This window comes from Xyrauchen texanus, chromosome 4 (assembly GCF_025860055.1).
Source record: "Xyrauchen texanus isolate HMW12.3.18 chromosome 4, RBS_HiC_50CHRs, whole genome shotgun sequence".
NCBI lineage: Eukaryota > Metazoa > Chordata > Actinopteri > Cypriniformes > Catostomidae > Xyrauchen > Xyrauchen texanus.
In genome coordinates this window covers 10,177,516-10,203,404 of record NC_068279.1, presented here as the reverse complement: position 1 = coordinate 10,203,404, position 25,889 = coordinate 10,177,516, and the positions used below count along the sequence as shown (strand labels likewise).

Below are 25,889 nucleotides of genomic sequence, written 5' to 3'. Positions count from 1 at the left end.
CAAAATCCATCCAAGAACACTCCTAACTTCTCAGTTAGTCCCTAGCTATAGAACGTCTGAGCATCTACTGTCTAGACAGCCTTCCAGACAGGTTTTTGTTTGAAGGCTTTCACATGGGCCAGACATAGGCATGGTGACCCCCTGCTAGCCTCCTTTCCCACAGCCTGTTCTCCTCCACTCATTCTCCCCCTCTCCTCTATCAGCTGATGCCTGAAAAATGCCACTACTGCCCAGGAAGTGCTCACTCAGGAAGATAAATATCGAAAGCACACAGCGGATTAAAGTCATCATGCGGTAATGCTGCGGATGGACACGGGCTTCAGATTGGTTAGTACCTTTAAAATAACATAATAATCATCTAATTTAGAGATTAGGTCTGTTGTTTTTGACGCGGGTAAACAATGTTATCGCGAGCTAGCGTGTCGTAAGTAAGCATTAGCAGAATTTCACGTAAACATTGCGTAGATGGATGGGTCTATGAAAAGTGAAGTAGAAAGCTAAATAACTGTCACTTAAAGAACTTAAGAAACCTTCAGTTGAGTTCGCAACAATTCGTTTACCCTAGTGTGCATTCGCTTTACATAGAGCTCGCCTGAAGCTTCAGTTAGCTGGTTAGCACACCGAGTTCTTACTTTTAAAGGAATGTTCCGGGTTCTGTACAAGTTAAGATATATATATATATATATATATATATATATATATATATACAGTACTGTGCAAAATTATTTCACAAAAGCTTTTGTCTTAAGGTTATTTATATATTCAGCTTTAGTGTGTCAATAGGAAATATAAATGCTAGACTCCCAAACATTAATTTTGAAATAGAAAATATTAGAATAGAACTGGGAGCCCTTTAACAGATGTTATGGCCCCCACAAAGCCCCCCACTGAACATGAGTCAGTCTGGGATTACATAAAGAAACAGAAGCAATTGAGACAACATAAATAGATAGAAGAACTGTCGTGAATTCTCCAAGAAGCTTGGAACATCCAATCTGCAAACAACCAAAAAAACCTTGTCCAGGTGTATCTAGGAGAATTGATGCTGTTTAAAGGCAAAAGTGCTCACACCAAATATTGATTTAGCTTTTTTAAGTTTAACTGGACTTTATATGATGTTAATTGAAAAATAAGAACTAATAATGTCATTATTTTTGATCCTCACATATGAAAAATGTTTCATAAGTGCCTAAAACATTTGCACAGTACTGTGTGTGTGTGTGTGTGTGTGTGTGTATATATATCTATATATATATATATAGATATATATATAACTTAACTAAACCAGTTTGTTAACATGATTTTATTGTGACAAATTCAGGGATTTACCAGATTACAAAGTTTACGGAGTTACGTCATCATAATACAACAAAGTTGTAATGGTATAACTTTACACAGATAAGTTTAGCAAGCAATTTTATTACACTAGAATCATGTTGACGCATATTATGTTTAAACTTTTTGAAACTGTATGTATCGTGATGTTTATGGACTGGCCGCATTCACTTCCATTGTAAGTGCCTTACTGTAACCTGCAACTAGCATTTATTTATATATAAACAAGGCAGAAGTCAAAATATTGTTTATGGTTATCAACATTATGCCACAAATGCTGTCACTTGAGCAGAACTTTAATAGAATAGCTGGCAGTAATTTTCAAATACAGCTATTTTTTTAACATGCTGTGTTTAATGGTAATAAGTAATTCACACCATATGTGAAATATATTTCTAATTCTGTTCCATGCCACTTTTCTTACTAAAAGCAGATAGAATCAGGAAACTTGAGTGTTTTGTATTGGAGAAGCATTGTGAGAAAATGCCATTGCATTTATGTGTGTTTATGACATAGTTTGTATTATTTGTTTCACGCATCTCCAGGTGACATCATCCGCTGTCTAGCAGGTGAAATACAGAAGAGATGATGACGAATCAAGGCAGCGAACAAGCCTGGGGAAAACTGGTGAAAGTAGATACATCTCCAGGCTCTGAAATATTGCTCATAAATAGGGAATGCACAGTGGGGAGAAGAAAAGGTACAATGTCAATTTGATGAGTGTTTGATAATATGAATTGCTCAGTCTAGTGTGTTTATGTAAGAGAGAGAATGGGAAATCTTTTATTTTAAAAGGGATATTCATTTATTTTTATTTCCATTATTTTTTTGCAGATTTTTTTATAATCTTATTTTATAAAAAAAAAAAAAAAAAAACCTCTCCTGATCTTTATTCATTAACTATTATTTAAACTTTTTTTTATTTTTATAAAGGTAATAAGTCTGAAGCAGTGTCTACACATATTCATGCTTTTCACAATACTCTCTTTAGTTCTGCAATGGTACCCCCTCCCAAATAATATAAAAGGCGTCTATTGAAGACAAGCTCTTGGAATATTAAGTAGTTTTTGGTGTTGTGGGGTGTGGGGGCAAGGTTGTGTTCCTTTTGACTCTGTCTGTGTCTGTCTAGTTTAGAAGACTGTCTGTTTCCCTGTTTAAATTCATTAATATTAATCCATGTGTCTGCTTTGTTCTGTGTGTTTTACAGTGACATTCAATGTTGGTTATTAGCTAAACTGATAAGCTTCATTACTTTAATAGTGTGATCTTTCATTCACAGTATTGCATTACACTGCACTGTATGACATTGTGCCTTGCATGCTTAATGTGAGAGAAAAGAGGACAGGAAGAGAAAGGGCTGTGAATACAATGGTTAATGAAATGAAGAACATGGATTATTAAAGTCAACATGAAATGTCATTTTACTTCTATAATGGGATATATTTATGAGTGAAATCGGATATTTGATGAGAAAACAATGTAGGGTGGGACTTGATTTTATTGAACAGGAATTTAATGAATCATGAAAAGTGGGCTTTACATGATATATGGTTGAAAAAGCAAGAGGTATTGGTAAGGTCAGCTGAATAGAAAAGTAATTTTCGAGGCAGACTATGTTATTTCATTTGCAGTAAAAATTATTTTATTTTTTTGCAGTGATGTGCACCAAGTAATTCCCAATAAGACCTAGAATGTGCTTTAAGAACGTAAATAGGGTCAAATTTGATGTTTTAATGTTTATCTTTTGTTTGTAGGCTGTGACCTCTCATTCCCTGCTAATAAACTGGTCTCCGGGGATCACTGCAAAATCACTCAAGATCAGAACTCAGGAAAGGTGTGGCTGGAGGACATGAGGTATGGTCACCTTTTTGGCATGATACCTTAATATTTTTAAAACACTATCTAGTAAGATGCCAGAAGATTCCTGAAGGTCATACTTCCTAAAGATTCCCAACCCTACTGCAAAGTATACTAAGTGAGCACTGAGCACCTAATAGGAACACTATACTAAAACTGAGTAGGGCCCACCTTTGCTCTCAAAACACCCTCAATTATTCATGGCATGGATTCCACCAGATGTTTGAAACATTCCATTGTAATCCTGGTCCATGTTGACATGATTGCATCATGCAGTTTCTGCACAATCATGCAGCATTCCGTTCTACCACATCCCAGTTGTTCTATTGGATTCAGATCAGGTGATTTGGAAGGCCACTGAAGAACAGTGAACTCATTGTCATGTTTATGAAACCAGTTTGAGATGACTTTTCCTTTGTGACATGGTGCATAATCATGCTGGAAGTAGCCATTAGAAGATGGGTAAATTGTGGCCATGAAGGGATGCACATGGTCAGCAACACTACTCAAATAGACTGTGGCATTCAAGCAATGATTGATGACTGCCAATCACTGGATTTTAAAATTTGTCCCGTATCTGCATGATTTTATGCATTGCATTGCCGCCACATGATTGGCTGATTAGATGATAGCATGAATAAGGTGTACAGGTGTTCCAAATAAAGTGCTCAGTGAGTGTTATCTAATTCCCTCATGAGAGTTATTCTTTACTATTTAAAGGGTTAGTTCACCCAAAAATGTAATTTACTCACCCTCAAGCCATCCTAGGTGTTTATGAATTTCTTCTTTTAGCCAAACACAATCAGAGTTATATAAAATATATCCTGGCTCTTCCAACCTTCATAATGGGAGTGAATGGTACCTTGGATTTTGAAGCCCAAGAAAGCGCATCCATCAAAAAAATAATCCATATGGCTCCAGGGGGTTAATTAAGACCTTCTGAAGCAAAGCAATGCGTTTTTGTAAGAAAAATACATATTATTTATAACTTTATAAACTATAATCACTGGCTTCCGGTAACGGCCGTCCTCGCATTCACAATAGAGTCCGGTGTATGACGTAGGCATTGCATAAGCTCCAGCAGTGAGAAGTGATGATCACGGAAGCGCGCGTTGTTTACAGCGAAGGAAAACTGTGAAAAGAAGTGAGTTGTTTTAGCTATTCTGTAGATTTGCATTAGTCTGAAAATGGTGCGTTCGTGCATCTATCCAGTCATTCCAATCATTCATGGCAGCAAACACACTCAGCCTCTGTTGGCATTACCTCGCATTTCCTGCATGAGCACCACCATGTCTCCCGTACTCTCCATCTCCCAGATTCTTTTGTTTGTGCCGCTGCTGCAGCCTCCTCCATCTCCCGAAGTGCCTGGTTGGTGTACTCTGGTTCAAACAAATATGGCTGGGCAAAAAACTCAATTTCCTCTTCTCTTATATCGAAATCCTCTGACATTTTTCTTTAAAAATCCTCATTGTTGTCTTCTAATTTGTGACCGGCGTTTTGTTTTGCTCTATCCTCTGCGCTTCCGCGTTCGTCACTTCTCACTGGAGCTTACGCTACACCTACGTCATACTCTACTTTCTTGTGAATGCGCGGTCGGCCGTTACTGGAAGCCAGTGATTATAGTTTATAAAGTTATAAATATGGATATTTTTCTTACAAAAACGCATTGCTTCGCATCAGAAGGCCAAGGTACCATTCACTGCCATTATAAAGCTGAATGAAGAAAGTCATTTACACCTATGATGGTTTGAGGGGGAGTAAATTATGGGATAATTTTCATTTTTGGTGATGTAACCCTTTAAAGTCTTTCCATGGGTGAATAATTAATCGAATTAGGTTAATAGTCAGTAGTCTGAGATGCACTAGTTGATCTCTGACTGTTGTGACTTTGTCTCATGTATTTAAATATAGTTTACTACTGCAGCTGTAAATTTCCATCCTGCTAATTTTGTGAGTGTGTCTGTCAGACAGTCGATATGCAGTGTTTTTACAAAATGCATAGTCAGCATGATGGACCATTCGACACTGTACAAGTTACAATGTTTTAAATAGCATTTTATGCACAAACTCATACTTTATTAACTTCCTGTTTGGTGATGATCTGTGTGTTTGTTTACATCAGCACCAATGGAACAGTGATCAACATGTCCAAACTAGTGAAGAAACAGACACACTTACTGCAGAATGGTGATGTCATTTACTTTGTGTACAGGAAGAATGAGCCAGAACAGAGTACGTTTGCTTTTATTTCTCACTCTTTTTTTTTTTTCACATTTGTTATACATTTGCTGTTTTTGTATTACATTTGTTTCCAAAAATCACACAACTTTCACATATTGGAGTCATCTGTTTTGGATTTGTTTGAAGTATTTGCACTAGCCACATGTATTCTCTGTTTTACAGACATTGCTTATGTTTATCAGGCCGTCAGGCCACAGAAAAGTGCCTCTCAGGACGTCGAAGGTAAACAAACCTTGAATATAATATTCCATGCAGATGTTAAACTTTCACTAAGCTTCCACATGATTTGTAACATACTGTATAATTATGGGTCATGTGGGTTTGGAACAAAATGGGTAAATTATGACAGAATTAGTATTTTTGGATGGACTTTTTCTTTTAAGATCCAGGTTTCTCTTTGTGGTTTCCACAGATGTGGGGAGAGAAGAAGAATCTGATCTGACCGAAACAGAGAGTGAACCAGCACCAGTGGAGCCTGTTATTGTGAAGCCTCTACCTCAGACTGGGCATGAGGAGCCTCAGCCATCTACCTCCACCTCTTCCTTCCACTTCTTCAACATGTTCTTATCCAACCGCTCTGGTAATGGCCATGTGCAATTTCTTGCAAGTTGCTTTGTAAGTATAGAAATGTGGATGCAGTGGGCTTTTATGCTGCTTTCTCTGGTTATGCGTGAGTCATCTCATCTGCATTGAGTTTTTTTAAAATGTACAATCCTGACACTATAAATGAAACAGGGAAGGGAAGCTGGACCTATTTCAGCAGACTTTGACTTTGACACAGAGAATATGACTCTAAAAATATTTTCAGGTTTAAATAGGATATGAAACACCAGATTTTCAGTGTGTTCTCAGCCTTTTGTACTCTACTGTATAAATGTCCATATCATCGGTGAAACCAGTTTCGAGTCTCTCGGTACGCTACAGGTAAACTGAGTGTGCAAGAATTGAAAGAAATAGTTAGTCCAAAAATGTAAATTCTCTCAACATGTACTCACCCTCATGTCATCCCAGATGTGTGTGACATTCAATGTTCTGCAAAACACAAACGAAGATTTTTAGAAGAATGTATCAGCTCTGTTGGTCCTCACAATGCAAGTGAATGGTGACCAGACCTTTGTAGCTCCAAAAATTACATGTAGCAAACATAAAAATAATGTAATCCATATGACTCCAGTGTTTAAAGCCATATCTTCAGAAGCGATATGATAGGTGAAAAGAAATCGTCAGTTCATTTGGGTGTGCAAGCAAACGTTTTGTGGCTACTAAATGCAGAATTATCAGAAAACCCTGTCAGTTCTTTGGCCTTTTAGTTTTTTGTTTTTTCACTGCCAATGGAAAGGGGAATATGTGATGACTGTACTTCCCTTCTCAGGTTATGAAAATGAAAAGCATGTTGAGTCATCAGGCTATTCCCACAATACCACAGCAGGCAACCCAAGGGAGGCAGTCATAAATCACCCTTGCCTGAAGAGAACTAACTGGACTGACGGAGGGCAGCAGATGCTGATGGAGATGGAAACAGAGAGGAAAAGAAGAAAAACTGAGAGAGGTGCATAATGACTGACACTTTTGGTGAAATGAATAAAAGAAGCACATAAAATACTTTGTAAGATTCACCCGTATATTTAAGGTGCCGTTCCAGAATGGCTAAAATCGTTTGCAGCAACTTTAAGATTAAAGGGATAGTTTACTCAAAAATGTTCTCTTTAAAAAAAATCGTATCATTTACTTGCCCTCATGCCATCCCAGATGTGAATGACTTTCTTCTGTTGAACACAAATGAAGATTTTTAGAAACATATCTCAGCTCTGCCCATATAATGCAAGTGAATGGTGATCCATAAAAGTAATCCATATGACTCCAGTGTTTAAATCCATATCTTCAGAAGTGATATAATAGGTGTGGGTGTGAAACAGAACAATATGTAAGCCCTTTTTACTCTAAATATCCACTTTAACTTCCACTTTCAGATGTTAAAGGCACCACATGTGAGTTTCAGATGTAAAAGTGAAAGTGGAGATTTAGAGTATAAAAAAAAAAAAAAAAGAACTTAAATATTGTTCTGATTTTCATCCACACCATTTAACCACTGGAGTCATGTGGATAATTTCTCTTTTTCCATCATGTGATTTTTGGAGCTACAAAGGTCTGATCACCATTCACTTGCATTGTATGGACCTACAGAGCTGGGACATTATTTAGAAAAATCTTTTATTTTGTGTGTGTTCTGCTGAAGAAAGTCATACACATCTGGGATGGCATGAGGGTGAGTAAATGAGAGAATTTTCATTTTTGGTTGAACTATCACTTTAAACATATACATTTTCTTAAAACAAATTTTGCAAAAAAATAAAAAATAAATCCTATTTGTTCTACACATCTACATGATGTTGTTGTTGACGTTCTTAATCAAGAATACTGTCAAATCAAAAAAGTTAAAGTGTTAATTGTTTGTTATTGCATCTAATGGTGTTCTACACTTTTTCCTGTCTCTCAGGTTATCAGGATCGATTTGAAATTGCTTACACTGACTCAGTGCACAGTGCTGCTGCAGTGGTTCCTCAGGCCGATCTCAGACGAGCAGCGGGGAAAGAGAAAACTGAGGGAGCCAAAACAGACAAGATGGAAGAGTCCCTCACTTGCATCATCTGCCAAGACCTGCTGTATGATTGTGTCAGGTCAGTTATATGAGTATAAATGATTACCTAAATTCTGATGGACATTTTGGCCGAAGACACTTTCATTTTCTTAATTAAAACTTGTGCAAATCCTTTAAGAAGGATTTTAAAATGGTGTGTGATGTTTGATTCATTTGAAATTGCGTGCTTCTGTACAGTCTTCAGCCCTGCATGCATACATTTTGCGCTGCCTGTTATTCTGGTTGGATGGAGCGCTCCTCTCTCTGTCCCACCTGTCGCTGTCCTGTGGAGAGGATCCGTAAAAACCATATCCTCAACAACCTTGTGGAGGCATACCTTCTTCAACACCCAGGTAACACTCATCAAAAAGGGCTTATTGATAAGACCTGTACACACCAAATCTTACACAGCTATACTACACTAAAGTTACAGAAGAACTGAATAGTTCAAAGGAATAGTTGACCCAAAAAGGAAAATTCTCTTATAATATACTCATCCTCATGCCATTGCTGTTTTGAAATGTCTTTCTTCTGCTGAACACAAATGAATATTTTTTTGAAGAGTATCTCAGCTCTGTAGGTCCATACAATGAAAGTCAACATGGTCCAAAACTATGAAGTTTAAAAAGCAGCATAAATGTAATCCATTCGACTGTAGTGTTTCAATCCATGTTTTCAGAAGAGATATGATAAGTGTGGATGAGAAACAGATCAATATTTCAGTGCTTTTTTTTTTTTTTACTATAAATCTCACAGACTTCCTAAGCGCTCTTCTCTCTTAAGAGTTCTTCTTTTGATTTTGCCGATTCACATTCTTCGTGCATATCGCCTCCCACTGGGCTGGGAGGAGAATTTATGTTAAAAAATAACTTACAAATGTATTTGTTTCTCACCCATGCCTATGATATTGCTTTTGAAGACATGGATCTGACCACTGGAGGCTTATGGATTACTTTAATGCTGCCTTTATGTGCTTTTTTGTGCTTCAAAATTTTGGACCCTGTCGACTGGAATTGTATGGACCGACAGAGCTGAGATATTCTTCTAAAAAAAAAAATGTGTCTTCAGCAGAAGAAAAAAAATCATACACTTCTGGAATGGCATGAGGGTGAGTAAATAATGAGATAATACACATTTTTGAGTGAACTATCCCTTTAAGATCCAAACAATCGACTTGGGGCACTGAATATATGTATAACAGGCCTTCAAAGTACAATAATGTCCGAAATGAGCCTATATCTGTTTCTCCCTGTTTCACTCATGTCAGGTTATGTTGGTGTTTTCCAGTGTTCTCCTATTTGTCTTCATTTGTTCTATTGCCACAGAGAAGTGTCGCAGCAAAGAGGACTTGCACAGTATGGATATTCGGAATAAGATCACACAAGACATGCTGCAGCCTAAGGTTGAGCGCTCATTCTCGGACGAGGAGGGCAGTTCTGACTATCTGTTCGAGCTTTCAGACAATGAGAGTGACACGTCTGAAATGAGGTCAGTAATTTTGTACCTTTATTCTTTTGCACTTTTTATTCTTATGTGTGAAGGCAGTTCTGGCCATTTTTGTGTACAGTGCATTCAGAAAGTATTCCGCCTTTTCATTTTTTTCACATTTTGTTATGTTGCAGTTTAATGCTAAAATGCTTTAAAGTTTTTTTTTTTTTTACATCAGTCTGACTTTGTCAATTTTTTTAAAAGAAAAATCTGAAATATCACATTGACATATTTAGACCCTTTGCTATGACACTTGAAATTTAGCTCAGGAAAGGCACACACCTGTCTATATAAGGTCTCGTAGCTGAAAATGCATATTAGAGCAAAATCCAAGCAAAGTGGTCAAAGGAACTGCCTGCAGGGCTCAGAGACAGGATTGTGTCAAGTCACAGATCTGTGGAAGGCTGCCAAAAAATGTCAGCTGCATTGAAAGTTCCCAAGAGCACAGTGGTCTCCATAATTCTTTAAGTGAAGAAGTTTGGAACAACAAGGACTCTTCCTAGAGCTACCCGCCAAACTGAGTAAAGGCCAGGGGGAGAAGGGCCTTGGTAAGAGAGGTGACCAAGAACCTGATGGTCACTCTGGTAGCGCTCCAGAGATCATGTGTAGAGATGGAAATAACTTGCAGAAGGACAACCATCACTGCAACACTCCACCGATCTGGGCTTTATGGCAGAGTGGCCAGGCGGAAGCCTTTCCTTAGTGCAAGACACATGAAAGCCAACTTGGAATTTGCAAAAAAGCACCGAAAGGACTCTCAGACTGTGAGAAACAAGATTCTCTGGTCTGATGAAAAGAAGATTGAACTTTTGGCCTTGATTCCAAACGTCATGTCTGGAGGAAACCAGGCATCACCTGCGTAATACCATCCCAACGGTGAAGCATGGTGGTGGTAGCATCATGCTGTGGGGGTGTTTTTCAGCAGCAGTGACTGGAGGACTGGTCATGGCTGAAGGAAAGCTGAACGCAGTAAAATACAGAGATATCCTTAATGAAAACCTGGTCCAGAGTGCTCAGGACCTCAGACTGGGCTGAAGTTTCACCTTCCAACAGGACAATGACCCTAAGCACTCAGCCAAAACAACGCAACAGTGGCTTAGGGACAGCTCTGTCAATGTCCTTGAGTGGCCCATCCAGACCCTGGACTTGAACCCAATCGAACATATCTGGAGAGATCTGAAAATGGCTTTCCATCGGTTGTCCCCATCCAACCTGACAGAGCTTGAGAAGAATGGCAGAAAATCCCCAAATCCAGGTATGCAAAGCTTGTCGCGTCATACCCAAAAAATTCTTGAGGCTGCCAAAGGTGCTTCAAATATCAATGTGATATTTCAGTTTTTACTTTTTAATACATTTCTAAAGTTTAATTTGCAAAATGAAGGAGTCTGAATATTTTCCGAATGCACTGTATACACCAGACATTAGTTACGATTTCCTGATTCATAAAGTAATGCCAGCAGACTCTACAGATGGTTAAGTGATAAATGAAAGGCAACCTGCACAGCTACAAGAGTGATTTGGCTCATTCACATAAACTTGTGTGTGTTCCGTGTGTTCACAGTCAGCCCTACATGATGTGTCGGCAGTGTCCAGGCTATCGTACAGAGCTTAGTTCTGCCCTGTGGATCTGTGAGTCGGCTCGATCAGAGGCGCCAGATAAAGTGCCTGGAGATGAACTCTCCACATCCTCTGAAACTGCCACAGGTAATTTACACACATGATTGAGTATGCACAGTGCACTCACATGTGGGGGTGGGAATCAGCAGGGACCTGGCGATACAATATTAAATTGACATCTGGGTCGCTAACTTGTTTCTTATTCATCTTTACTGAATGTTGGTGCTTTTTGCACCAAGTGCTGCACTACCTGCTTGAATATTTTCAAAATATGACTGCTTTATTTTTGAATTACCGACTTTATTCTCGAAACCTTTATTATTATTTTTTAAAGGCCTACAATGAGATTTTTCTATAAGACGATTATTCTTTTAAGCATTACAAATTTTGTCTCAGTCATTTTTATTTTGACGTGCCTAAAACACCATTGAAAAATATGAATAAAGTATTGTGAGGTAAAATAATGCATTACTTTTCCCCCCACCTCGACAAAAACTGTCACATTCAAACAATTATACACATATGCACTAAAAGAAATTCTAAGTCTCCATACTAATGTTCATCTTTTTTCCACTGTATCCATACTACAGCTCTTCAGGAGTTCAGGTGTCCTCCTCAGGGCAGTCACCTCATCTGCACCTGCTGCCTGCAACCCATGCCAGACAGACGTGCAGAGCACCTTCCCCCACAGATGTCCCCTCAACACTGTGAGTGGCCTGACACCTGTCCTTCAATGATCTCACTTTGATCATTTGCTTTAGCTACTGTTCTTTTGACCTGATCTACAGGTATGGTGTGCCAGAAGCCTTTCTGTCATGTGTACTGGGGCTGCCAGCGGATCAGTTGTCATGGTTGCCTTGCACGTTTCTGTGGTAGGTTTCTGAGAACTCTTTCCCTTTAGCTGAAATGCTGCATAAAAATTGTTGTTCATTTTATGATTATGGTTATTCTGTATGTCCTTGCAGAACTCAACCTTACTGATAAATGTCTGGATGGAGTTTTGAATAGCAATCAGTATGAGTCAGAAGTCCTTCAGGTATGTGCGCTCTTTGTTTTTGGGTTTAGTTCTCCAGTACTCTGTTAATTGAAGTGGTGAGCAGTGTGTGTTTGTGTGTGTCAAGGTTATAATAGTTTTGAATTTAGTTTTTATTACTATTTCATTTTCAATTTTACACTGGTTTTGTTTGTTAGTTCTTTGCTAGTTTTAGTTTAGTTTTTCAGTATATTTAGTTTTAGTATTTATATTAAGGGATATTGGCGAATGTGGAAAACAGGTATTTGTGTAATGTGGGTCATATAACTGGACCCAATGTCCAATTTGTAAGTAATATTATTATGGGTGGCCTCCAAGTAGGACTTTGCTAATGGCCCCGTTGTGCTTAGAAACGGGCCTGCTAATAGTACAGCTCTGCACAACTCAATTCTCCGTGATAGAAGTTAAACTGGGCTGGGTTGGGTAGAAGGCTATTGTCATATGGTTGTTATATAATGTTACATATGGTAGTCAAAGAAAACCCACATCACCATCATATACAGCAGGGGTGCTTCTATGAAATGAGATCTACTTTTTCATGTTATTGCAGCAAGATCTGCCATACACATATATATATATATATATATATATATATATATATATATATATATATATATATATTGTGTATGGTAGATATTGCTGCATATATATGTATATATACATAGACAATATATTCATAGATTTTCTATATCAGAATTTCTGTAGTTGTTAGTGAAAGTTGACAATTATTGATACCATCTTATCACAACAGATAATAACACTAATTAATTTGTTATGTAAGAATTGTACTCAAGTCAGTAATAAAATAACAATACAGCAATTAATAGAAATAATTAAAATAGAACAATAAAATCAAAATTAAGAAAACAGTGCTTTTGTTAACAGCTTTAAATGGTTTTAAAAGCAGTATCAAATATGAAATTAAACAATCAGAATGAAATGCTACATCTAGCCTAATTACTACTGGTCTTCACTGTATAATACATTAATCATTTTTAAAGCTAATAAAGTTATCCAGTCAAGAACAGTGAGTGGTTTTCTTGTTATGGTTCTTTGATTATCATTAACAACAGCAGTAGGTCTATTAGCTTACGCTACAATAGTCCGAAACTTTGATACAAATCTGCTTTTCCCCACTGTTTACATTCACTTTATACATCACTCTTTGAGTTTACATGAATACCTCAACAAGACGGGCATTTTGGTGCAATTTTAAAAGCGTTTGTCAGGCGCGTATCCGCATTTCGTGCGTTCTCGAAGCACATGTGAGGGCACAAAAAGCCGCCTGTGCAGTCCAAGCTCGCAGCTATTCCTAGATCGCTAGTGAAATATAAAATGACGTGCCCTGTATTATTTTCAATAGCAGAATAAGAATAAAAACTTTGTAACGAGGCTATATCAAAAATTTTGTAATTTAATTTTTCGTTATTGTCAGTCAGGCTTCTTTTATCTTTTACATGACCTTTCAAAAATCCACTTATGATCAGCGTTAATGTCGAGCACTGCTGAAGTTCAAACCAAACTCTTTACCGGTTCCAAATTAAATCTACCGTAAATCAAATTACAGATTGACAGAATGAGTCAAAATACTTATCTACCTGCTTTGCCTCTCACGGTGGTAGTGATTCTCGCTCTGTTGCTGATGCAGTGAGGTCAGGCCATCTATTATTGCCGTCTGGTTTCATGTTAAGATAATGGCGGGTTTAAAGGTTAAAAAAAACACAGCAACAAAAACAGAAATATTCAAAATTATTTTTGTTTTATTTCAATTAGTTTCAGAGCCATAGATTTTTAGTTTCAGTTTTTTAATTTTATTTATTTCAGTTTATGTAAATTGTATTTTTTTAAATTTAGTCTTAATTTACGATAATTACCTTGGTGTGTGTATACAACTATCAGCCACAACATTAAAACCACCTACCTAATATTGTGTAGGTCCCCCTCGACAGCGCCAACCCACATCTCAGAATAGCATTCTGAGTACATTCTAGAGACTGTTGTTTGTGTGTGTGAAAATCCCAGGAGATCAAACTTGCCCGTCTGGCACTAACAATCATCCATAAAGATTATATAATCAACCAATCATGTGGCACCAGTGCAGTACATACGATCATGCAGATACGGGTCAGGAATTTCAGTTTAAACCATCAGAATGTTGAAAAATTAGATCTCAGTGATTTGGACCGTGGCATGATTGTTTTTGCCAGATGGGCTGGTTTGAGTATTTCTGTAACTACTGATCTCCTGGGATTTTCACACACAATAGTCTCAATTTACTCAGAATGGTGCCAAAAACAAAAAACATCCAGTGAGCGGCAGTTCTGTGGATGAAAATGCCTCGTTGAAGAGAGAGATCAACAGAAAATGGCCAGACTGGTTTGAACTGACAAAGTCTACGGTTACTCAGATAAACGCTTTGTACAATTGCGGTGAGAAGACTAGCATGTCAGAATGCTATTTTGAGATGTGGGTTGGCACTGTTTTGGTGGCATGAGGGGGACCTACACAATGTTTGGCTGGTGGTTTTACTGTTGTAGCTGATCTGTGTGTGTGTGTGTGTGTGTGTGTGTGTGTGTGTGTGTGTGTGTGTGTATATGTGTATATATATATATATATATATATATGTATAATATTCTCATAAATGGAATGGATATTTTTTTGTGGGCTGGTGTAAAGATTGACATTTTAATGCATATTTGTCTGAATTTTTTTGTAAAATAATTTGTGAAGACAGAAATCAAAACTGTGGAGACTGTGAATCAGAATAAAGGCAAATGATTGTTAGTCACTTGAAAAGAGAAAAAACATATTTCATTGCGATTACACATTAATAACATTAGCGTAAGTGAACAGAACTGTTAATTTACACAGTTCTGATTTACCTTGGAGCAAATGTAGGTGTCATTGCGGATGTTATGCTCATTTGGAATGAGGGCTGACACAATTCCATAACATGCTCTTCTTCAGATTTATTTGAAGATTATTTCTTTAAAAAGAAAGAAAAACATTGCATGTATCCCCTCTGAGTAACTTGTGTCACTATTACAATTGACCAAACAACATTGTGTTTTTAATTTTTTTTAATTATTATTATTTTTTGTATATAAAATCCCACTTAAAAGCACTCATTACTTCCATTGGCTGTCATTGGAAAATAGCAAACATGTGTCAGATTATTGGCGGCAGTGCAACAGTTGCTAAAACAGGATTGGTCAGAAGCATTTTTAAGGTGGGCTTTAGAGAGGGTTCAGCTGCTTCTGTCTCTTCCTGTAATCCCAGACTAACTCAATGTTGAGATCCAGGATATGTGAGGCCATACCATCTGTTGCTGGGTCCCTTTTTCCTCTATTCATCTCTATTTCTCTTTCGCATTCTCTTAGTCTGTTTTACTGTGACGGACAGGCACAGACATAGAGGCTACAATGTCAGAAAATGAATAAAATACAAGAGGCAGTTTATTGATCAACTAAAATTCCAAGAATAACCAAAAACATTTAAGATATAGTGCAAAACATGGCACTTTTAAATATAAACAAGCCCAAAACACATAAGGGACTCTTATTTTATCACCTATATATTCACTAGTTAGTTAGGTTAAATGAGAAATAAGGTTATTTATTAATTACAAGATATAAAGTTGGAGACATGATGTATGTGCTGACGGGGCATGTTTTCATATTGTCACATTTCTCTTTGCAAGGAAAAAAACACTTTTATTTGCTTGATTATCCAATCAAATTAACAAAATGTGCATTGACTTGTGAATAAAAATGTGGATTTATATTGAAATGTACGTCAATAATGAAAGATTTAGATACAGCAAAAACCCACATGATTGTTTTTATTTTGCCTCTAGAGGCTGCTGTTATACTGTTGAACTAAGCTGTTCTGACTGCAGAATCCTTTCAGCCTTGAAGGAATTAAAAAGAAAAAAACCTAATGGCATATGTTTTTGCCACTAACCAATAGTTGCAAAAAGCAACTATGGTTCCGATTAATCAGTAAAACTGATATAATGGTCTACCTCTAATACAGAGTGTCGTGATAACTGCAAAGCAAAGATAAAAAAAACATACCTAAAACTTTAAAGCTACTCTTTTGCTTTCTTGCAAGCACTGGTATATCCTTCTGGAACTGCAAATCTTTTCTCTTTAGTTTTTAATTGTAATTAACAGCAAGGAGCCACCATGTTTCAAATTTAAGTTTTGTCTCGTAGGATTGGAATTACAGTTGAAGTCAGAAAAACACTTAGGATGAAGTCATTCAAACACATTTTTTTAAACCACTCCACAGATTTAATATTAGCAAACTATAGTTTTGGCAAGTCGTTTATGACATCTAATAATTTTTCCAGTTAGCTTCTGATAGAAGGTGTACTGAATTGGAGGTGAACCTGTAGATGTATTTTAAGGCCTACCTTCAAACTCGGTGCCTCTTTGCTTGACATCATGAGAAAATCAAAAGAAATCAGCCAAGACCTCAGAAATAAAATTGTGGACCTCCAGAAGTTTGGTTCATCCTTGGGAGCAATTTCCAAACGCCATAAAAAAGCCAGACTACAGTTTGCAAGTGCACATGAGAACAAGGATGAAATAAAAATTGAACTGTTTGGCCATAATGACCATCATTATGTTTGGAGGAAAAAGGCTTCCAAGCCGAAGAACACCGTCTCAACCGTGAAGCATGGGGGTGGCAGCGTCATGTTATGAGGGTGCTTTTACTGGCGCACTTCACAAAATAGATGGCATCATGAGGAAGGAAAATGATGTGGACATATTGAAGACATCTCAAGACCTCAGCCAGGAAGATAAATCTCGGTCGCAAATGGGTCTTCCAAATGGACAGCAAGCATACCTCCAAAGTCACAGAAAAATGGCTTAAGGACAGCAAAGTCAAGGTATTGGAGTGGTCATAACAAAAGCCCTGACCTCAATCTGAATTTGTGGGCAGAACTGAAAAAGCATGTGCGAGCAAGGAGGCCTACAAACCTGACTCGGTTACACCAGATCTGTCTGGAGCAATGGGCAAAAATTCCAGCAACTTATTGTGAGAAGGCTGTGGAAGGCTACCCAAAATGTTTGACCAAAGTTACACAATTTAAAGGCAATGCTAGCAAATACTAACAAAGAGTATGTAAACTTCTGACCCACTGGGAATGTGATGAAAGAAATAAAAGCTGAAATATATAATTCTCTCTACTATTATTTAAAGCATGTGAAATGTCAGAATAAAGTAGTGATCCTAAATGACCAAAGACAGGGAATGTTTTCTACAATTAAATGTCAGGAATTGTGAAAAACAGATTTTAAATATATTTGGCTAAGGTGAATGTAAACTTCTGACTTCAACTGTAATACACCTCTTTGGTTGTGTAATCTTTACTTCCCTGTCTTTGTGGCAGAATTATTTGACTTCTAGAGGAATTACCTGGAGGCATATGCTACAGGAAGCACTTCAGGCAGTACAACAAGGCCAGTACCATTTAACAGGTAACTGCCCTGTTTAAAACTGAGACATCAGCTGAATCGTGTTCTGTTGAACTGTACTGTTTATTGACTGCCACTCTTTTGTAACTCTCGTATTTGTTTGTACAGATTACAGAATTACTGCTAACTCCTTCCTGTGCTACTGTTGTGGACTTCGTTTTTTTAGAGAGCTTGCATACAAATACAGAGAGGACATTCCTCCATCAGAATTGCCAGGTAAATATTACATGCAGTATTTTAAAGTGACACACAACACGAAGTCCACCATGTTTAGGTCAACTGTCTCTCTTGTAGACAGGAAGCCAGATCTATAAAACTACAGACTTGGTGGGAGATGAGAAAACTGCTGTAAGTTTACTGTTTTTATACTTAGATGCTGTGACCACCAGACCAGACTGTTACTGGGGACGCAACTGTCGGACTCAAGTGAAGGCACACCACGCTATGTAAGTGTCTTAATGCTTACACTGGCTGTATTGCTTGTGGGTTGAGATTATTCATAAGTAACTAGAAAGAGGACAATTGTATAGTATTGCAAGTAATGTCTGGCTCTGCAAAAGCCTGTGCAGGCAACACCAAAGAAATTTGTGGAAAATGTGTGATCACTTTTGTCCGTGATGCTGTTTTGTCTGGATCTGTTGTTTAAAAATTCACACAAAACAACTACTTAATTATAACTCAACTATGAATAAATAATACATTTAAATAAATAATAAATAATTTATTCTTTCAAGAATTTCAGTTTTTAATTAGACTTATGCTCTTAAGTAGACTTAAGTAGTATGGAATAATGTTTTATTATTATTTCTTCAAAAAAAATAAGCAGTGTAACAATTTTGTTTGAAAATATCGTTAATCTTTGAAAATCAAATCTGATATTTTTATTTATATTTTATTTTTTTGAAAATGCAAATTTTGTTTAGGTCAAACAGAATAACTATAAGAACTTTTTAAATATATATATATACACACAGTGCCTTGCAAAAGTATTCAGACCCCTGACCAATTCTCTAAAATTACTGAATTACAAATGTTACACTTAAATTACATTCTGATTTGATATTTTATTTTAAAACACTGCAACTCAAAATCACTTATTGTAAGGTGACATTGTTTTTTTGTTGTGAAATATTTTTATGGAAAATAAAAAACTGAAATATCTTGCTAGCATAAGTATTCAACCCCCACACATTAATATTTGGTCAAGCCACCTTTTGCTGAAATACCTGCTTTAAGTATTTTGGGGTACATATGTACCAGCTTTGCACACAGCGATGAAGTGATTTTGGCCCATTCTTCTCAGCAGATTTGCTCCAGGTTGTTCAGGTTGGTTGGGTGATGTGAATGGACTGCAATTTTCAAGTAGTGCCACAGATTCTCAATAGGATTTAGATCAGGACTTTGACTGGGCCACTGTAGGACATTTATCTTTTTAGGCCACTGTAGGACATTTACTCCAATGTTGCTTTGGCCTTGTGTTTGGGATCATTGTTCTGCTGAAAGGTGAATTTCCTCCCAAGCTTTAGTTTTTTAGCAGACTGAAGCAGTATATCTCGCAGTATTTGCCTATTTATTGCTCCATCCATTCTTACTTCAATTCTAACAAGATACCCAGTCCCTGCAGACGTGCCTTCAGATGGTACTTTTTGAGTAGCAGCTTCTTTCTTGCCACCCTCCCATACAGGCCAGCGATATGCAGTGCTCTTGATATGGTTGACTGGTGCACCATTACTCCACTCCCAGCCACTGAAGTCTGTAGCTCCTTCAAAGTGATCGTTGGCTTCTCTGTAGCTTCTCTCACAAGTCTTCTTTTTGTTAGAGCGCTGAGTTTTGAGGGACAGCCTTTTCTTGGCAGTGCCTGGGTGGTGTGGTGCAGCTTCCACTTCCTGATTATTGATCCAACTGTGCTCACTGGGATATCCTAACATTTGGATATTATTTTGTACCCTTTCCCTAATCTATGCATTTTTATTAATTTATCTCTAACTTCTGTGGAGTGCTCTTTGGTCTTTTCTTCAGATTCACAGCCTGAGTTCCAGTGTTTTAAAATAAAATATCAAACAGAATGAAATTTCATTGAACCATTTGTAATTCAGTAGTAGGAGATAATTGGTCAGGGGTCTGAATATTTTTGCATACTTGAAAATTTATGTTTAAACTTTTTTGTTTGTTTTGTTTTTTAAGTGTATTCAAGGTACAAGGAGAGTATTTGAATGCCTTTTACTTGATGGTAACACTTGACATATTTTTTTAATGTGTCAAATTAATTAAAAATCGATTTTATTTATTTTGTAGAAAATGCTATTAATGTTTGTCAGCAATTTATGAAAACAAAATGGATGCAAATATTTAATTTTTTTATGTGTTTTAAAGGAGCAATATGTAATATATTTACTGTACTAAAGCATAAAATTATCATTATGTTATCAGAGATTTAGGAAACATGCTAAGTTGAAATACTGGCTTCTCCGAAAACTTCTACTTTTAAATGTCCATTCCGGGCTGCAATTTCTGTTTGTGTTTTGGCTTGTGTGATCCCGCCCACTGCCCATTTCCCAATAGTATTTTGACACCCCAGGTTGCCAGATTTGAAACAAGTTAGCGGGCAAACGCAGCGCACTGCAGCCATGTAACCCAGCAATACATATAGCTAACAATAATAATCCACATGAGCTGGTTTATAATTTGCAAACAATAAAACATTGCAAACGTATACATTAGCTGATCAACTTACAGTGTAAGGCTCGTCGCTTGCCATTGTCAGTTTGCTTGTTCCTGTTGCGTGTCCTCAACCTGGCAACCCGTATGAGCTTCAAGTCTGGGGAGGAGGGTGCGTGGGAGACAACTCTCTCCAATATTTTGAATTTGGACTCATTTTAAACGCTTGATGTCAATGTTACATATTGCTCATTTAAACTAGATTTTTAAAAGAATCCTTATTTTTGTTATCTTAATTACCCAAGGGCCAATTTTTTCATACCTTTGCAAAACACCTCTCAAACATTGTTTTTTCAGGAAATTCAACCACATATGTGAGCAGACACGCTTCAAGAACTAAAACGAAGGGAACAATGTTCGATTCTGTAGCAGTTTTTGGAAGGTTAAGAAGCTCAGTGGCTACATTATTCTTCCAGTTTCTCACAAACTGATGTCTTCTGGTTAGCACATCTGCAGTAAGCAGTGTTATACCTCTTTTCTCCTCTAAATGGCAGTTTCTAGTCAAGCCATTTACATTTGCAATCAGCTGTATAATAACCCAAGCATCCTTTAGATAAACAGGTATGTGGATACTTTTTCTGGATCTGCACTTTGTTTCATATCACTGTGCTATTTGTCTTTGTTTCATGTTGCATCTCTAATTTTAATTGTGAAACAAGACAAATCAGGCAATCAACACAGTAGCTGATACACTGTGAAAATGTTCCTTTTTCATTAAAAAGCTGTGTTTTAGCTTGAACATTATAAAGTATACAATTAAGAAATGTTTTAATCAACTAACCTTTGGTGCCTTAGAGTTGACTGTTGTATAAAAACATGTGCTTCCATTCATTTTTGGGGTTTCACTTTACAGTAAAGATGTATATGTTAACATTTGTCAGTGCAGTAGTTAACATGAAATAACAATGAAGACTTATTTACAGCATTTATTCAATTTGGCTAAAGCCAAATAAAAAAATAGTCATTAAAGGAATAATTCACCCAAAAATGATAATTCTCTTAACATTTACTTACCTTTATGCCTTACTTGTATGACTTTCATATATGACGTGTTTTTGTCCATGTCTTATGAAGGGATACGATCGGTTTTGGGTGAAAACAGACCTTTGCTCATGTGCCAAGCGCAAGAAAGTGTGAACGTGCCTCTCTTGCGATCACGCCAAGAAGTCAAAATTAATAGTGAATAAGGTCTGTTTCTCAGCCAAAACCAATTGTGACTCTTCAGAGGACATTAATTAAATCGCTCGAGTCATATGGATTACCTTTATGCTGCCTAAATTTTCTTTATGGAGCTAGAACATGTAGGACCCCATTGATTTGCATTGTTTGACCACAAACATATCATGCATCCTTTAAATTATCTTCGTTTGGGTTCTGCAGAAAGGAAGGCATCTGAGTTTGAGACAACATTAGGGTAAGTAAATGATGAGAGAATTGTCATTTTTGGGTGAACTTTCCCTTTAACAGTTAAATATGTTAACTTTGGTTACTGTAACATTAACAATAAATAACAGTATATTTTTAAAGATCAACCACAATTAACAAATGCTGTGTTCAATTATTCATTGTTAGTTCATGATCCCTTATGCATTACATAATGTAAACAAATAGAACCTTAATGTAGTGTTTCTGTTTTTTGAGTCTCTCTATGTAACACTATTGTAGTTACGATATTCTCAAGACTTTTTATATGCTACTGAGGTGATGTAAGGTTGAAACACTGATGCATGTTATATAAAAGGGATGTTTGTGTTTTAGATATTAACCAGTATCTTTATGACAGTGCACATCTATCTATCACACGCTATTGAGTATTCGGCATCACTGGCTACTGTTTTCTTTGTCTTCAAATTGAGCTCTGCATTTTCACATTATAGACTAATCATGAAATGTTTGTAGTTTTATTTCCCACTCAATATTTTTTTTCCTTCATTTTTTTACTATTAGGGCAATAAGCCACAAAGTTGGAAAGGGCAGGTTTGTATTTGCAGGGCTGTTCTGAAGGCATGTGAACATGTTACAATCCAAGGCTGCATTGCACTGCAGCGGATAATCAAGTCAAATCTGATTTATAATGAAGTCTTAGATGCTTTCTTTACATCCTGTTATGATTATGGCATTTTATCAGCTGGCTTATTTTTGTAAAAATGCATACCGCAATTTTTTTTTTTAATCTTAGTGTTGATAGGCCAGTTTAAGCAAGTCAAACTATTGTTTTTTCCCCTGGTATTTTCATGTTTTAATAACAGAAAGGATAGTTTTCCAATACTGAGATTTAGTTTGGTTTGTTGGCATTATAGGTAGATCACGTGGACAAATAATAGCAGTTTTTAATTTTTGAATATTTTCTGAATACCCTATGGCTGTATTTCTGACCTAAACCCCCTCGAATCGCTGTATTTTAGTTTGTACGTTTTTTTATTTACTCTGTAAACCACATTGGTTGTAGTTTTTTAATCAATCAGAGTATTGTGTACTTAAGAAACCATTGCGATATATTAAACAGTTACCACAAAAATGTTTAAAACATTTGAGGCCTAGGTGTCAAGCCACACAAATTAATAAAGTTTAAAGCATTTTTAACCTCTGAGGTTCTTTTTTTTAACATATTTCATATTTGAACAAGAATGTAGGCGAGACATGTCAAAGGTGTCGTCCCTTTTTTGTAAAAGACCAATAGGCTTTAGTTACGCCACAGACATGAACTATGAGTTGTAAATTGCTTGTCTTTTACCGGTGGGAGTGACAATCTCATTCTAGAGAGGATTTGATTGGACAAAATTCTGTAGTGCAACTTGAGTGCGTTACCCTGGAAGAGAAAGGCTGTAAATTTGAATAAAATAAAATTTGGTCAACTTTTAGAGAGTACACTAAGGATAAATGGCTTCTAAGCTGTTAGACATGGACTAAAAGCTGCAAAACTGTAATTTTTACTTTTAAACAAACAAACCAATTCATGTATTGTAACTTGTCTCAAGTACCTCAACATAGCTACATCTTTGATGGCAGAATTTTTTTTTTAAGGAATTCTTTATATAAATGTTGAGAGTGAACATGAAAATGATGTAATGCCTCTTGTAATTTCTGTTTTCATGTGTGAATTCTGATCTGTTGTCCTTCAAACAACGGCATTCCTCAGAGGCTCAGATTCAGATTATTTTCCAGATTAATTGATTATATTTTCCAAAATGTGTTTTTTTTTTTTTAAACATTTTTGCATCTTTATATCGGCATTGTCTGAATTCCTTCCTGTCTAATCTGTGCTCTAGTTCCCAGCAATGATTTGCATTATGAATAAATTATGCAGATTATTTTGTAGCGGTTAGCTTTACTTCTTGCTGATTTTAGATATACTGTTGTTCTTTTATTTGTTGGCACTTTCAGTTAATTGTTTTTCTGTGATTGTTCAGAGCTAATTTTATACATAATATGATGTTTTTAGTTTTCTTCTTCATTGTGATTTTTATGTTAAATGATCAGGTCCACAAGTGTTGCATATCATTCAGTGTGCAAGCATTGTGGAAATCATTGGACTGTGGAAAGTTTAAAATTAAAAGTCATCAATGTTTTAAATTCTGTTACATGTTTATACGCTTTATACGTGTATGCGGGATCCCGTCAGATGCCTGTTTTGACTGTAGGACAGCACGGCCTTGCTCAGATTAGATTTCCACAGCCAAAGAGGCCAATCCTTTTCCACCCTCACTCAGCCTCAGCTACTCTTTAATGAAGGCAGACACCAGGTCTCTGTGCACTAAAACATCACACACTGACCTAATGGCACCTGACAAATGGCCACATTTACTGGATTTGCAGCGCTTCATTAATGAATGTTCAGTCTGTTAAGTTGTGGCTTTAAACAAACAGCTCTACCTTTTATTAAGGTGTTTTCAGTTTGTATGTGAACATTGGTATTATACCTGTATTATTAAAAATTTAGGCTTAAAGGGATTGTTCATCCACAAATGAAAATTCTCATAATTTACTCACCCTCATACCATCCCAGATGTGTATGACTTTCATTCTTCTGCAGAACACAAATTATGATTTTTAGAAGAATTTCTCAGCTTTTTACAATGCAAGTGAATGGGTACCAAAATGTTGTTGCTATAAAAAGCACATATAGTCATCATAAAAGTACTCCATACAACTCTGAAGTGATATCATAGGTGTGGGTGAGAAACAGATCAATGTTTATGTTCTTTTTTGCTAGAATTTCTTCTCACTGCCCAGTAGGGGGTGATATGCATGAAGAATGTGAATCACCAAAAACACAAGAAGAACGTGAAAAGTTAAATTGGAGATCAACTGAGCAGGGAGGAGAATTTATAGTAAAATAGGACTTACATTTTGATCTGTTTCTCACCTACATCTATCATATCGCTTTGGAAGATATTTATTTAACTGCTGGAATCTTATGGATTAATTTAATGCTGATTTATGTGACTTTGGCACCCATTCACTTGTATTGTAAAAAGCTGAGAAATTCTTCTAAAAATCTTCAATTGAGTTCAGCAGATGAAAGAAATGTAAGGTGAGTAAATGATGAGAGAACTTTTCATTTTTTGGATGATCTATTCCTTTAACTGCTCCAACATTCCCCAACCATTTTTATGTGATTGGATATCAGTTGTAGTGATTCTGATTATTTTAGTGCAAAAAAGAAATGGCTAAATTGTCATCTGTCTATACATTATATAATGTAATGTGTATATAGTGTTTTATTGGCACACATCAACATATGAATCTTATTTATGAAACACGAATATAACAATTTACATAAGAATGGATTTATGAATGCTTATACTTTCGTTCTGCTCCCGTTTCATGAATAAAGTCCATAAACTCTGCTTTAATAGCCAGATGCCATCAACATATTAAAGTCTGTAAAATATACTGTTCATATTTGGTAGGCTGATGTATTCCCAAGTTTTCTTACAAACCACCTACATGCGCTGATCTAAAAGTTGATTTTAGGTCGCTTGTGTTACATGACGTGGCCTAAGCTCTAAAGTGGTCTCTAAAGAGTCTCATGCTATGAAGTCTTATATTTTGCAGCAAAGGCCCAATGGAAGTGTTCAGGGATTTATTTAACACTGGTCCAGTCTTTAGGAGAAGCTTTGGAGGCTACTTTGCATTTGCTGAATGGGAAATATTGTACTCCGCAGCAAATATTTACTCACTTGTGGTGGGAAGGAAAACAGTTTGGAAGGTCTTTTTTTTCCCCTTGAAAAGGTATTTATTTCTACCTCAATAAAATGTAAGCTTTGAGGTTCACTAAGTTTTTGAGTAGTTGATATCTAGAGGGAAGCACATTGATAGCACTGTTTAAGTTCCATAGAGTTGATTTAGCTGGTCGTGCCTCCTTTGTTAGTAATGCTTAAAAATAAATCTGATGCTCAATAGAGACTAAAACCTTGTCTGAACCTTACTGCACTAATAATAAAAGACTGCATCAAATGATCTTTTCGTCACT

At 36.5% G+C, this 25,889-nt stretch overlaps 1 protein-coding gene across 1 annotated transcript; it reads left to right on the top strand.

Annotated features, from left to right (window-relative positions):
- Nucleotides 1-210: 210 nt before the first annotated feature.
- chfr (checkpoint with forkhead and ring finger domains, E3 ubiquitin protein ligase) lies at nucleotides 211-25,861 on the top strand. The gene is made up of 18 exons (XM_052125708.1): nucleotides 211-327; nucleotides 1,881-2,035; nucleotides 3,090-3,189; nucleotides 5,315-5,424; nucleotides 5,596-5,655; nucleotides 5,846-6,013; nucleotides 6,806-6,982; nucleotides 7,931-8,111; nucleotides 8,270-8,424; nucleotides 9,397-9,559; nucleotides 11,121-11,263; nucleotides 11,767-11,883; nucleotides 11,965-12,048; nucleotides 12,142-12,212; nucleotides 17,611-17,698; nucleotides 17,804-17,911; nucleotides 18,069-18,141; nucleotides 20,711-25,861. Exons 2-18 carry the CDS (start codon nucleotides 1,921-1,923, stop codon nucleotides 20,751-20,753), a joined length of 1,956 nt encoding a protein of 651 aa, XP_051981668.1. The 5' UTR covers nucleotides 211-327; nucleotides 1,881-1,920; the 3' UTR covers nucleotides 20,754-25,861.
- Nucleotides 25,862-25,889: the final 28 nt, after the last annotated feature.